The sequence below is a fragment of the Oncorhynchus nerka genome, linkage group LG20, assembly GCF_034236695.1.
Source record: "Oncorhynchus nerka isolate Pitt River linkage group LG20, Oner_Uvic_2.0, whole genome shotgun sequence".
NCBI classification, from domain to species: Eukaryota; Metazoa; Chordata; class Actinopteri; order Salmoniformes; family Salmonidae; genus Oncorhynchus; species Oncorhynchus nerka.
In genome coordinates this window covers 28,064,455-28,076,922 of record NC_088415.1, presented here as the reverse complement: position 1 = coordinate 28,076,922, position 12,468 = coordinate 28,064,455, and the positions used below count along the sequence as shown (strand labels likewise).

Genomic DNA, 12,468 nt, shown 5'->3' with positions numbered 1-12,468 from the left:
TCTGTGAGCATAGTGGTCAATTCATAAATGTTTGTGTGTGTGTGTTCCTGTATGTACCAATGTGTGTGTTCCTGTGTGTACCAGTGTGTGTGTTCCTGTATGTACCAGTGTGTGTGTTCCTTTACGTACCAGTATGTGTGTTTCTGTACACGTGTGTGTGTGTGTGTGTGTGTGTGTGTGTGTGTGTGTGTGTGTGTGTGTGTGTGTGTGTGTGTGTGTGTGAGAGAGATACTGTATGTAGGACATCCCTACATTCCTGTGAGTCTTAGTAGATGTCAGGTGATCCACACAGTCCAAAAACAGCCATGCTATCTTCAGTAATGCTATCTTCAGTAATGCTATCTTCAGCCATGCTATCTTCAGTAATGCTATCTTCAGTAATGCTATCTTCAGCCATGCTATCTTCAGCAATGCTATCTTCAGTAATGCTATCTTCAGCCATGCTATCTTCAGCCATGCTATCTTCAGCCATGCTATCTTCAGCCATGCTATCTTCAGTAATGCTATCTTCAGTAATGCTATCTTCAGTAATGCTATCTTCAATATCTTAAGCACTAGGGGTCTGTTCAGGTGTCACCTTACAGGAAGTTCAGATAACAGATAGAAACATATTGTTTGGAACAGACATCATTAACTGACAGGGAGAACAGGGAATGCCTTAGCTGTATTCATTACATGTCTACCTCAGTGAAAACAGTCCAGGTCCCCCTGTGACCCCGTGACCTCACTAGGCATGGGAGAGCAGGGCTCAGATGTCACCAAGGTACAAGTGCTGCTCTGCTCTGCCTAATCTGCTCTACAGTCCACTTGTGATAACTGCTCTTTGGATGAGTGCAAACTATGTCTAAGTGCAATAAAGTCTAGTCTCAATGCAACATGGTTTGTTTGAATCAGCCCTGAAAAGCACATGCTCTGGTTTAGTGCACCCTGTCACAACAGTCCCAAGCAGTTGCATTTATCAGGACTCAACTATTCTCCAGAAGAGCTGATCATGTAAACTTGGCACAAATACAGGGTTTGATTACCACCGATCTGATCTTCAAAATGAACAACTTCACAACACAATGAAAACCAATCAGGAACGCTCTCTCTAACCAATCAGGAACGCTCTCTCTAACCAATCAGGAACGCTCTCTCTAACCAATCAGGAACGCTTTCTCTAACCAATCAGGAACGCTCTCTCTAACCAATCAGGAACGCTCTCTCTAACCAATCAGGAACGCTCTCTCTAACCAATCAGGAACGCTCTCTCTAACCAATCAGGAACGCTCTCTCTAAACAACCATAAAGTCTCTTTGATCACTGTCACAAAGATAAACAAATGCTGCTGTTGCACTGTTTTCTCCTCCATTATGTCACTGTATGTTTTGGATTCATCATTCTAGCCTTGAGCCTAGTCAATTACTCTGGCATTTTCAATGTAGGAAAGCAGTCATGCATTACTACTGCATGATGTGAAGTCTATTAGGCACCATAGGAGGGGAGGATGTGAAGGTAGAGAGAAAGGAGGTAGAGAGAAGAGGAGGAAGAGTTAGAGAGAAGAGAAGGAGGAGGAGGAGGTGGTAGAGAGAAGAAGAGGAAGTGGTAGAGTGAAGGAGGAGGAGGTAGAGAGAGAAGGAAGAGAAAAGAGGAGGAGGTAGAGAGAGGAAAAGGAAGAGAAAAGAGGAGGAGGTAGAGAGAAGAAGAGGAAGTGGTAGAGTGAAGGAGGAGGAGGTAGAGAGAGGAGAAGGAAGAGAAAAGAGGAGGAGGTAGAGAGAAGAGGAGGAGGTAGAGAAAAGAGGATGAGGTAGAGAGAAGAGGAGGTGGTAGAGAGAAGAAGAGGAGGTAGAGAGATGAGAAGGTAGAGAGAAGAGGAGGTAGAGAGAGGAGAAGGAAGAGAAAAGAGGATGAGGTAGAGAGAGGAGAAGGAGGTAGAGAGAAGAGGAGGTAGAGGAGGAGGTAGAGGGAGGAGAAGGTAGAGAGAGGAGGAGGAGGTAGAGAGAGGAGGAGGAGGTAGAGAGAGGAGGAGGAGGTAGAGAGAGGAGAAGGAGGTAGAGAGAGGAGAAGGTAGAGAGAGGAGGAGGTAGAGAGAGGAGGAGGAGGTAGACAGAGGAGAAGGAGGTAGAGAGAGGAGAAGGTAGAGAAAAGAGGAGGCGGGGGTAGAAAGAGGATAAGGTAGTATATTATGTGGTGGAGCATAGTCCCTGGTTGAACTCCCGGTAAAACTGCTGCTAGGCCTAGTGGTGTATTTTACATGGTTACAGCAAACTGCACATTTAGTGGAGGAACAGTGAGGAGTTGAGAGGTCTATAGTCTATACTGTATGTTGGCTGGGGAGGGGGGAAGAAGCAGTCCCGGAGGAGGTTGATGGATACATAATCTTATAGCAAACATTACCCTGTCACTGAACCTCATATCCATCCACGGATACTGTTACTGGCCAAAGAGCCTATCTATAATCAGAGAGCGTGAATATGATCAGTCCAGTTCATACCAGATAACTGGTTGCATGATTAAAAACAGGGGCCTAGCCAGAGGGTAACAATACCCTAACTATACATGTTTGAGGGTGGAGCATGTTGTGTCTTCTAATGCTTTGTGATATAAAAGGACTGCAGTTGAGCCACAAGAGAAGTCTGCTGTTCAGTTACAAACAGACACCAGCGCAAACAGATACCAGCACCAAATCGGTTGTTTTCTACAATCTCTATAAACTGGTAAAAGAGGTACAAGATAACAAATGGTGCTAACTGCCAAAAACAATGATACAATGCCATAGACACGCGTAGGTAGAATTTGCCCTAGATGACATGCTATCTCTAATAAAAAAATCATATATTAATGTGCCTTATATTAACCCTATGAGGTAAGATCAACACTCTTCATGAGGGTTGTATTACATACATTGGACATTGAGCCCTTCTCACTCTTCTCTAGCCCTGGTTTCCCATTGAAACATGACCTGGAGCTGGCAGTTCCACTGCCTGTATTGCTGTCACAGAAGTATGGCTGTTACTCATGCAGAGGCTGACAGAGGTCAAAGGTCAGTGTTCATGGCAGGGTTAGCGCAAGGTGCAGTATTATTTTGCTGTAAACAGGATAGGCCTACTATATGCAAACAATAGCAGGAGGGACTTAACTGCAACATATTATGGAGATTGACCTAATATCTACCTTTGCTGTGACCTATACCTTTACCATGTCATCACTTCATAATGGACCTTAATGGTAAATTATGATCATTGTGTTGTTATGATTATTGTGTCATTAGTGTATTACTAAGGTATACACTGTCCTTCCTTATCTAATCTAAGTTGTGTTCGATGTGTCTGTGTGCATTACTTACTGTCTGGCCGGCCAGAGAAATCAGCATGGTTTCTCTCCCATTGTGTGCGTAGACCTGGGACATGCAGCATCCATTGATTCCTGTCCTCATTGGCTGAATGGAGAAACCAAGATCAATCAATCTTGAGCTGGTCGTTCATGTCAGGTTTTCTCATCTTTTCCAGTTGTATTTTAAAATGCTGCAACTTGAAACTGTATGTGTTTACAAGTTCAGAATAATTTAGGTTTTTAAGAGTTACACTAAAATGAAGCCACTTTACGAAGTAGTTTTCTATGTAGTTTTCTGAAAATGAGGGAGCTTTCAGCTGAAAATAGAGATTTTGGACTCACCAGTGCGCTCAGATATCTTCTCTTGGTCGCTGTATTTCTCCCTCCCTCTCTCTCTCTCACAGTAAAACAAAGCGGGGGTCTTCCTAGGTTTTTCTGGTACGAAGCCTCACGACATCCTCCATAACATTTACAGATACCTGGAATCCAACGATGGTGAGTCACCTACTTGTTACTTACTGAGGTGAGCTGTCATGCTGTTATAAAATCCTAGTTCAGGACTCAGGAGAGACACTCAAACCTGCACAAAGTGCACTTAAGACCTCCAAAAATGGCACAAAGTGGTTTGGGGAAAGAACCGAACCATCCATACACCGTGGCGAAAGGAATATCATGAGGTTCTGTCTATAGCCGAGCACACTGTCATCTCCCAGGCTGTGTTAAGGCTTTCTACTCGGTAGTGCCAGGTGAACACTTACCCTCATCTCAACACCTCACCACAACGAGGTGAACTTCTTGCCGAAACCGGAGATAGCTGATGGAGGAAGATAGATAGGCAAATGGATAAACAGAGAGAGAGAGACAGACAGGTGTGATTAAGCACATTGTAACAATTAGAATGCATTAGAATCTGAGTAAAAACATGGAGTCTGAACTCCAGCAGGGCACCTTCTCCTAGTTTTCCTGCTGCCTCCGCAGGGTTTCCTGGTAGGACCTTGGAGAGGAGACTCTCCCCCTCCATCCCAGGTTGACCCGCTGCCGCGCTCCCAATGCCACCGGGTCTAGGGGCGGCCTTGGAGCCTACAGGATGGAGGGAGAGGGGAGGAAGAGGAAGAGGGATGATGATTAGAAAGACATTCTTTATAATCCAATTGATGCCGTACTCTGTTTTCGTGCACACTATCACAACAGTCTGAAGCCAGCGTATTTATCAGGAGATGAATGCATCAGATTTACACCTCAATCTGATATCCCGTGGTGCTTAAAAAAGGCCACACAGGTTGACTCTGACCCTGGTGTCTATTTCCACAACACAACTGTCTATGCAGCTGTCAGTGAGGTGAAGGTGATGGGACTGTGTAGACTACTAGAGCATGTGAACACAGACCCAGACATGACATGGAGATGAACCTTCCCTCTCTGTTTCCTGAGTTAAGATGATCCATCCGCTTCCCAGGGCCAGGATGCATCTCTGGGATTGAACAGGACACCCGTGATACCTGATTATGTAGCACTCTGATCGTTTGCATGTGTGCGTCTGTCTGTCTGTCTGTCTGTCTAATGCAAGGGTGTCAAACTCATCCCAAGCAGGGCCCGAGTGTCTGCAGGTTTTGTTTTTTCCTTTCAATTAAGACCTAGACAACCAGGTGAGGTGAGTTCCTTACTAATTGGTGACCTTAATTAATCAATCAAGTGCAAGGGAGGAACGGAAACCTGCACACACTCGGCCCTCCTTGGACTGAGTTTGACACGTGTTCTAAGGCCTAGGAGAGTACAAGTGTACTAATCCCTCCCAGGGAAATGTTCAGTGGGTGGAGCAGCAGCAGTGTGGACGTAGACAGGGATACTTACCTATTCCTGTGAGTGGGGGTTGAGGTGTTTTTGCAGGCTGGGCCGTCCCTCCTATGACAGCTTTGGCCCCTATGGCAGTCACAGGGGGTGTGTTTGCGACAGGTGCCTGTTGGAAGAGAGAGACAGAGCGATGAGGAACACGGATGGTTAAACTGACTGTATACCATTTATTCTGTTCTGATGCACTCAAAGATTAGCCTTATATCATGGCGACCCCTGCTGTAATATCCCATGCCAAAACGTCATTTGACAGACATATTGAGAATGATGAGTATTAGCTATTAGCCAGAGATCGTTTCCTCCCTGCCAACCAACCAGCTGTGCATCTAAACGTGCATCGTGATTTACAAACTGGGAACATGATCTCTGTAACCCGTTATTGGAGAAAATATAACGTATCTAATTAGCTTAGCATTGTGGACGCTTGACAAATAATCACACATGACCTGTTTTGCATTCATCCTACCCTGCGAATGGATGCAATGCTCCACAATTTAGCATTTTGAATCAATGATTTTTAATCACTCAATGGGCCATTCAGAGAGAATAGGCATCGTTGACAGTTCAAATCAATGTGGGACAGGATGAATGTGATTGAATGAATATGATTTCCTGACAACTGCATTTCCATTTCACATGACAACAATCATACAAACTCTGTGTCCAATCCTCCCACTGTTTGTCCCAGCTGCCTGTCTGTATATGACAGTGCAGCATTATATGTAAAACACAACACATAGCCGAAAGACGTTGCACATTCTGTAGTGTTGTATATCATAAAAAAGGTGCTGTATTCAGAGGCATAACAAAACAAACAGGGATTTGCAGCGGAAGACATTTTGGAGGATGAATCTCTCTCCTCCATTTGAGTGGAATAGACAGAGGCTGTTACACTGCCACTATCTACAGCCACAGTGCTAATCACAACACCAGATAAGGTCTTCCAACAGGGTTTCACACACTGAAATAAAGCCTCCTCTCAGAGTGATGCGCTAGGCCTTATCAGAGAGACAGAGGGAGAGAGGGGTTGGCGAGGGAGATGGAGAGAGCAAGATAGAAATGGGGGGAGGTAGAAGAGAGAGGAAGAGGAGAGGGAGAGAGGCCACCAAACACCTCTAATGATGTCAATGCGTTAAATAATCATCTACATACATTTACAGTGATTCTCATTATAATTCATATACATTTCCAATCTAATGTCACTGACTGTAACCTCACTTGTACTGTACTAAGTCATAATCCTGTACTCACCACAGTTGGTGGTAGTTGCCCCAGTGCGCCTCCTGCCTGTGGCTGGCGACTGGCCTGACCAGGACCAAGCTGACCAGGCTTCGCCTGTAGACCCTGCTGGGCTTGGCCCGGGCCCAGAGGCTGCTGGCCCCCAGGAGTGGTGCCTGCAGGGATGGTGCCTGTCTGCCGTGCCGCCGAGGTCTGGGGCTGCTGCTGCAGCTGGGTGCGTTGACCTGGCTGCAGCCCGTCCTGCTGGGAGGTAGGACCCTGTCCCCTGGAGCCTGGAGGCCCACTGTTGGAGCCCTGCCCACGCCCAGAGCTGCCCTGGACCCTGGAGGTAGAAGAAGGGTGGCCCTGGAGGTCCTGCTGCTTCCTGGAGGAAGTCCGCCCATCGTGAGAGGACGAGGACTTGGAGGAGCGGCCCTGGCTGTGGTGGTGGCCCGACGGGTCCCTGGAGTAGTCTGACGAGTGATACCCCCCCTGGGAGCGGGAGTCGCCCCTCTTTCCCGACGAGGACAACTGGCGGGAGTCGTGGCGCATGGACGGGTCTTTGGGATGGCCCTTGGAGGAGCGAGAGGAGCGAGGCTCGTCCGAGTGGCGGGACGTAGAGGAGTGTCTTCCGGAGCTGCTGCTGCCATGGGGGCGGTGGTCCCGCGAGGAGGAGGAGTGACGGGCTTGGCCATACTCGTCCTGGGGCCACAGGTCCTCCTCTGGGGGCTCGTCGTAGTCATGGTAGGTGTGCTTGACGTGGCGGCTGCGCCCGGACGAGGAGTGGCCTCCACTGCCGTAGTGACGGGAGCCGGAGCGCAGGTCCCTGGGCTTCTCAAACCAGTCTGTCTCCTCTTGGCCAAGATTGTAGGCTTTGGAAACCAAGAGCAGATCACAGTCAATCTCCAAGTCCGACGGCGACAGAGGCATGCAGACTGAGGCCATGCAAAAGAAGAACGGGAAGGAGAGAAACAAAAAAAGAAGAGAAGTCGATATTTACACTCATGCATTTTATGAAAACACGGCACACATAAAAAAAGACAACAAATGTAAAACACTGATAAGTTAATCACAACAAGTACACAAAACCTAACTTTTACAAGACAACAACAACATTGTGTAAAAGAAAATGATGCACCTCAGAAGAACATGCGAGAGAAAGTGACGAACAAAGTGAAGAAACTGGACACGCGGATCATGCAGATTTGGCACAGGGGGACAGCACAGACAGCAGTCAGTCGGGACGAGAACTGCCAGTATAGCCCTCAAGACGCAACACCAGGAAATCATGCAACGACTCTCTGTCTTTCTCTCATCTAGCCTTATCTGTGGGTGGGTGGGGGACGTTTATACGTGGGCAGAGACTGGCATTCAGCACCCATTTACCTTCGCTGTCCGAAACAGCGCAATGCATATCTTCTATAATGTATGAATCGTCTGGTTTGTAGACGTGAGTCCGGGGCAAGTCTCTCATGTGGTCCTGCACATCAGGCAGGGAGTGGCTGGAGCCGTACTGGCCATAATACTGATTACTACGGCTGTCGTACAGCTCTGGGCCCAGGGAGGAGGCCCGCACATGAACACCCATGGAGCTCAGCAGGCTCTCCTCCTCCGAATACTGGGAGCGCATGGGGGGTCTGCCCCGGCTGTACGACGAGCGATCCCTGTCCCCATCTCTCTCATAGGAGCGGCTGCGGTAGCCGGCATAGTCCCGGGACGAGATCTTGTCCATGCCATAGCCTGTGGAGCGTGAACGGCCCGAGGTGTAGTACATGCGCTCGTCCTCCTCGGGATAGGAGTATCTCTTCTGCTCATAGGCACTCTTCCTCAGGCTGTAGGCCATGTCGTCCTGCAGCTTCCTGGCCCGGGACACTACAGTGCAGCTGCCACCGCCAGACGTGCTCATGGTGTAGGAGGCCAGGTCAGCCTCCACGTCACGTGCCTCCTCGATGGGGGAGAACTTGGAGATCTTCTGCTCCATGCCTTGCTTGCGGTGCTTGCTGCGCTTGGAGGACATGACGGCCGGAGCCAGGATCTTGGAGGCGTGCTTCTGGACCCCGGTGCGCTGTGCGCCGTGTTTGGTGTAGTCATCATAGTAATAGGATGATCCCCCACCCATGCTAGTGCTGCTGCTGCCCACTACTCGGCCATATGTATCTGACCCTCGTGGGTGGTAGCTGCTCTTACCCCTGCCATGGTGGTCGTACGGGTCTTCCTCCCTGCTCAGCTCGTCCTCCGGCCTGCCGTAGGAACTCCCTCCTCTCGCCGGGCCGCTCTCCCCCATGTAGCGTCCACCATGACCGTCGCTTCGATGCATGTCTGCCGCCATGCCGCCCAGGCCGTCCTTTGTCAGCTCACTGATGTCGTCGCACATGACGTAGTTCCTTGGGATGTTCTGCTCCAGGCTGGCTGGGCCGTAGAGACCGTCCTGTGCATAGGTGGATGGGCTGTCAACCGAGTGCAGACGGTCAGATGGAGTGCCGTGGCCGTAGCTGTTGGCCACTGTGGTGGTGTACTGGCCGTAGGAGCTGGCTGTAGTGTTGGTGTAGCCGTAGGTGTTAGCTGTGGTAGTGGTATACTGGCCGTACGTACTGGCCAGGGTGGAAGTGTACTGCTGCCCGTATGTGTTGGCAACTGTCGTGGTGAACTGGCCATAGGTACTAGAGACTGTAGAAGAGTATGGCCCATAAGTGTTGGTCATAGGGGTACCACCAGTATACTGTCCGTATGGGGGCGCCCCACTGGAGGAGGAGTAGATGGCATCTTGGGCTGTGGTGGTCACCACTACAGTGGGGTTGCTTATGACCTCATAGTTAGTGGGCATGTTGTGCTCCAGGTCAGCCAGAGAGGTCTGTCTGGGTCTCTGATGAACAGTGAGGATGTCTGCCTGGGGCTGGTAGGGAGTGGTCTGGCTAGGGCCAGCTGGGTAGGACAGCTGGCTGGGGTATGGAGAGGTGTGGGTGGGGTAGGGAGGTTGGCCAGGCTGGGCAGGCTGGAACCCCTGGTGGCTTGGCTGTTGCTGTTGCTGGAGCAGTGGCTGCACCCCCTGCTCTGTCGGGTAGGGGGCTGGCTCTGGGGGTATGTGTGGGAGGGGAAGGACCCCTGGGTCTGGTAGGATGGGGGAAGATGTTGGGTCTGCAGGGGGGTGGGCTGGGGAAGAGCTGCTGCCTGGGACACTGAAGGGTAGGGGGGCTGGTTGAAGGCTGCGGTCTGGTAAGGGGTGCCAGGCTGGGGTGCTGGAGCTGGCTGGCTCTGGGGGTGGTATGACTGGAAGGAGACGAAGGAGGAGATGGGAGGGAACTGGGCGGCTGTGTTGAGGTCACTGGTGTACTGGCTCAGTGGTGCTGTGCTGGGTCTGGTCAGCACCCCGTTGCTCTCGTAGGAAGCTACCGCCGCCGCCAGCCGCAGGTTATTCAGCTCGCTGTCTGACATGTAGTCTCGCGGGTCGCCCATGCAGCGCAGGTAGGCCATATCCCTCCTCTCCCTCTCCTTCACCAGGGTTTCCTTGCGCTGATGAATGCCCAGCTCCAGGTAGCGCAGCTTGGCATCAATCTCCTTCTCCTCCTCCTCCAGCTCCTGCTGCTGCTTGCGGAGCTTGGTGGACTCCTGCTCCACTGCCTTCAGCTCGTGGGTGAGGTCCTTCAGCAGGCTGGCTTTGGCTGCCAGACCTGGCCTGGACCCGGCCCTCAGGGAGGGCACAGCGGGCAGGGCCGGGGTGATGGTGGGGAGGTGGCTCTCCTCTGGAGGGGGGCTGGGCAAGGTCCTCTTCACCTTCCTCAGAGCGCTCTGCTGCAGGGCAGCAAGCTGCAGTGAGACGGGACAGGGCCGTGAGAGCAGGGGGTTAGGGTTAGCTAGCACAACAAAGCACTGCACATGTGACATAGATATGTATTGATTCTCAAGGACGATACTAAAAACAACGTATATTCTTATGGTGTGATTGTACATGTCTTAAGGTGCCTGTGCAAAAGAGAAGAGCAATAAACAAATGGCTGTAAACTGAAGCTCGGTAAATATCAATATGTTTGCTAGCTTAAATGGTATTGCTTCAGTTACTTTGCAGTGCAAAGTAATACAAATGTCTATAATCTAACATGTCCACTAACATTTCTCTATTATGTTACAACCTCAGCCATGGCACAACTGTGTAGGCAACACAATGTAAGTGTGTAATAGTTCATTACTTCATAATTGTTTAATTGTGGTAATTAAACTTGGATTTCCATTGGGGGTTAAATGAATCACAGCCACAGTCTCCAGAAAGGTTGGGGAAGATAGCTCCTGTATCTGTCAGCAACATTACTGTTGCTCCCACAGCAGTTCTACATAATCTCAGTAAATGTTTTACAACCATACACCTCTCTTCAGAAATTCTGACAGTCGTGCCAGTTCTGACAGTCGTGCCAGTTCTGACAGTCGTGCCAGTTCTGACAGTCGTGCCAGTTCTGCCAGTCGTGCCAGTTCTGTCAGTCGTGCCAGTTCTGCCAGTCGTGCCAGTTCTGTCAGTCGTGCCAGTTCTGACAGTCGTGCCAGTTCTGACAGTTGTGCCAGTTCTGTCAGTCGTGCCAGTTCTGACAGTCGTGCCAGTTCTGACAGTTGTGCCAGTTCTGACTCCACGTATTCATCGCCTTCAAATCCTCAATATTTATGAAATCAAACAATTTCAAGTCTGTTTGTTTGTCTTCAATTCAAAATTAATCTACTCCCTGTTTCTTTTCAAATGCTATTCAAATGTAATACTCAGGTTCATCATTACTCTACAAGAACTGCCACTGAATTCCACACAACTTGTTTTCCGTACAAGATTAGGTCAGTTCGCCATCACCCACATTACAGAGGTCAATCATTTTCTGTTAAGTTTCCCTGACCCCCTCAAACACTGCAACAGCTCCTTCAACAACTCCTTCAAATTCAAAATGAAAAATATCTACTGGACATTCCACTCAATGACTCATCCGAATAGTTTCCTGCCTCTCTGTCACTGCCCATCTGTCATTTTAATAATGCATCATCCACCCCAAATTATAATTTTTTCCTTTTTCTTTGTGTAAATCTCAAATGATATATTAATTGGTCTTAAAAATCTGGATACTTGTTTTCTATGGTTTAACACATATTTGAAAGAGGGAGGTGCCTTTACAAGCCTCTCAGTTTTTTTAACCTGTCCTGCACACGCTTCCGTTTGCCTTTTAAATTCTTATCATACTGTTTTGTATGTTATTGTGTGCAAATAAATAAATAAATTATAATAAAAATCACAAAAGAAAGCATTATTCACAAATACGGCGGACGGTTCACTTAAATTTCAGAATTCGTTCGGCATTTTCTTCCCTTCATAGTAATCTGTATATAGGGGGGACAAATGTCAATTTGCCATTTAAGCAAGAGTGACAAACAGTTGGAGTTAGTATTGGATGAATGGAGGTATCATTGTCAGGTTTTTCCTGTGATGATTTTAACGATTTTTTGCCAAAAATATCAACTTTAATATAGAGATACTTTGATAGTGTTCACTTAGGAAGTTGTGCATTAGTAAGATGTTGGAGGACATGCCTCAACGGTGTTTTTTTAAACTAGAGATCTGTCAGTGTTAAATGTGTGTAAATTGTCTTGTGTGTTTTATGTATAGTATATAGCATTGTATTTGAATGCACTGTATGTTTATGGGGCCACATTTTAATATCAGTCTGTCAATTCGATACATACTGTACTACAGTAGGCTTCATACTCAACATTAAAAAGACAACTGTCTATGTGATGCTACGATTGAAATAAGACTCTTTTCTCTCTTTCAGTCTCTGCATGTGTACAGAAATAGCTGTTGAGGAACAAAGGATTGACCTTGTGACCTACCTGGCTCTGAAGAGCTTGCTGCTGGTACAGGTTTAGCCTGGCCTTAGTGTGCTCGTCAGTGGTGAGGCTCAGCAACTTGGGGTCAGACATGGACCTCTGTGTGTTCTTAATAGGGCGGGGCATGCTGGGGAGGCGCTGGGGTGACTCGGCTGTGTAGGCCTTCTGCTGGGGAGTGACATGGGCCTTGTTCAGCCCGCCGCTGGAGAGGGAGGTCTCCAGCAGGCGGTGGGGGAG

At 48.7% G+C, this 12,468-nt stretch overlaps 1 protein-coding gene across 1 annotated transcript in view; it reads right to left on the bottom strand.

The window, feature by feature from the left end:
• The window catches only part of LOC115102191 (protein bassoon-like), a 180,762-nt gene that overhangs the window by 5,665 nt on the left and 162,629 nt on the right, over nt 1–12,468 (bottom strand). Inside the window, 9 exon segments of the mRNA XM_065005358.1 lie at nt 3,326–3,418; nt 3,655–3,791; nt 4,071–4,126; nt 4,261–4,392; nt 5,164–5,269; nt 6,415–7,316; nt 7,768–9,447; nt 9,450–10,185; nt 12,235–12,467. Coding sequence (XP_064861430.1) covers nt 4,086–4,126; nt 4,261–4,392; nt 5,164–5,269; nt 6,415–7,316; nt 7,768–9,447; nt 9,450–10,185; nt 12,235–12,467 — 3,830 coding nt within the window. The 3' untranslated portion in view covers nt 3,326–3,418; nt 3,655–3,791; nt 4,071–4,085.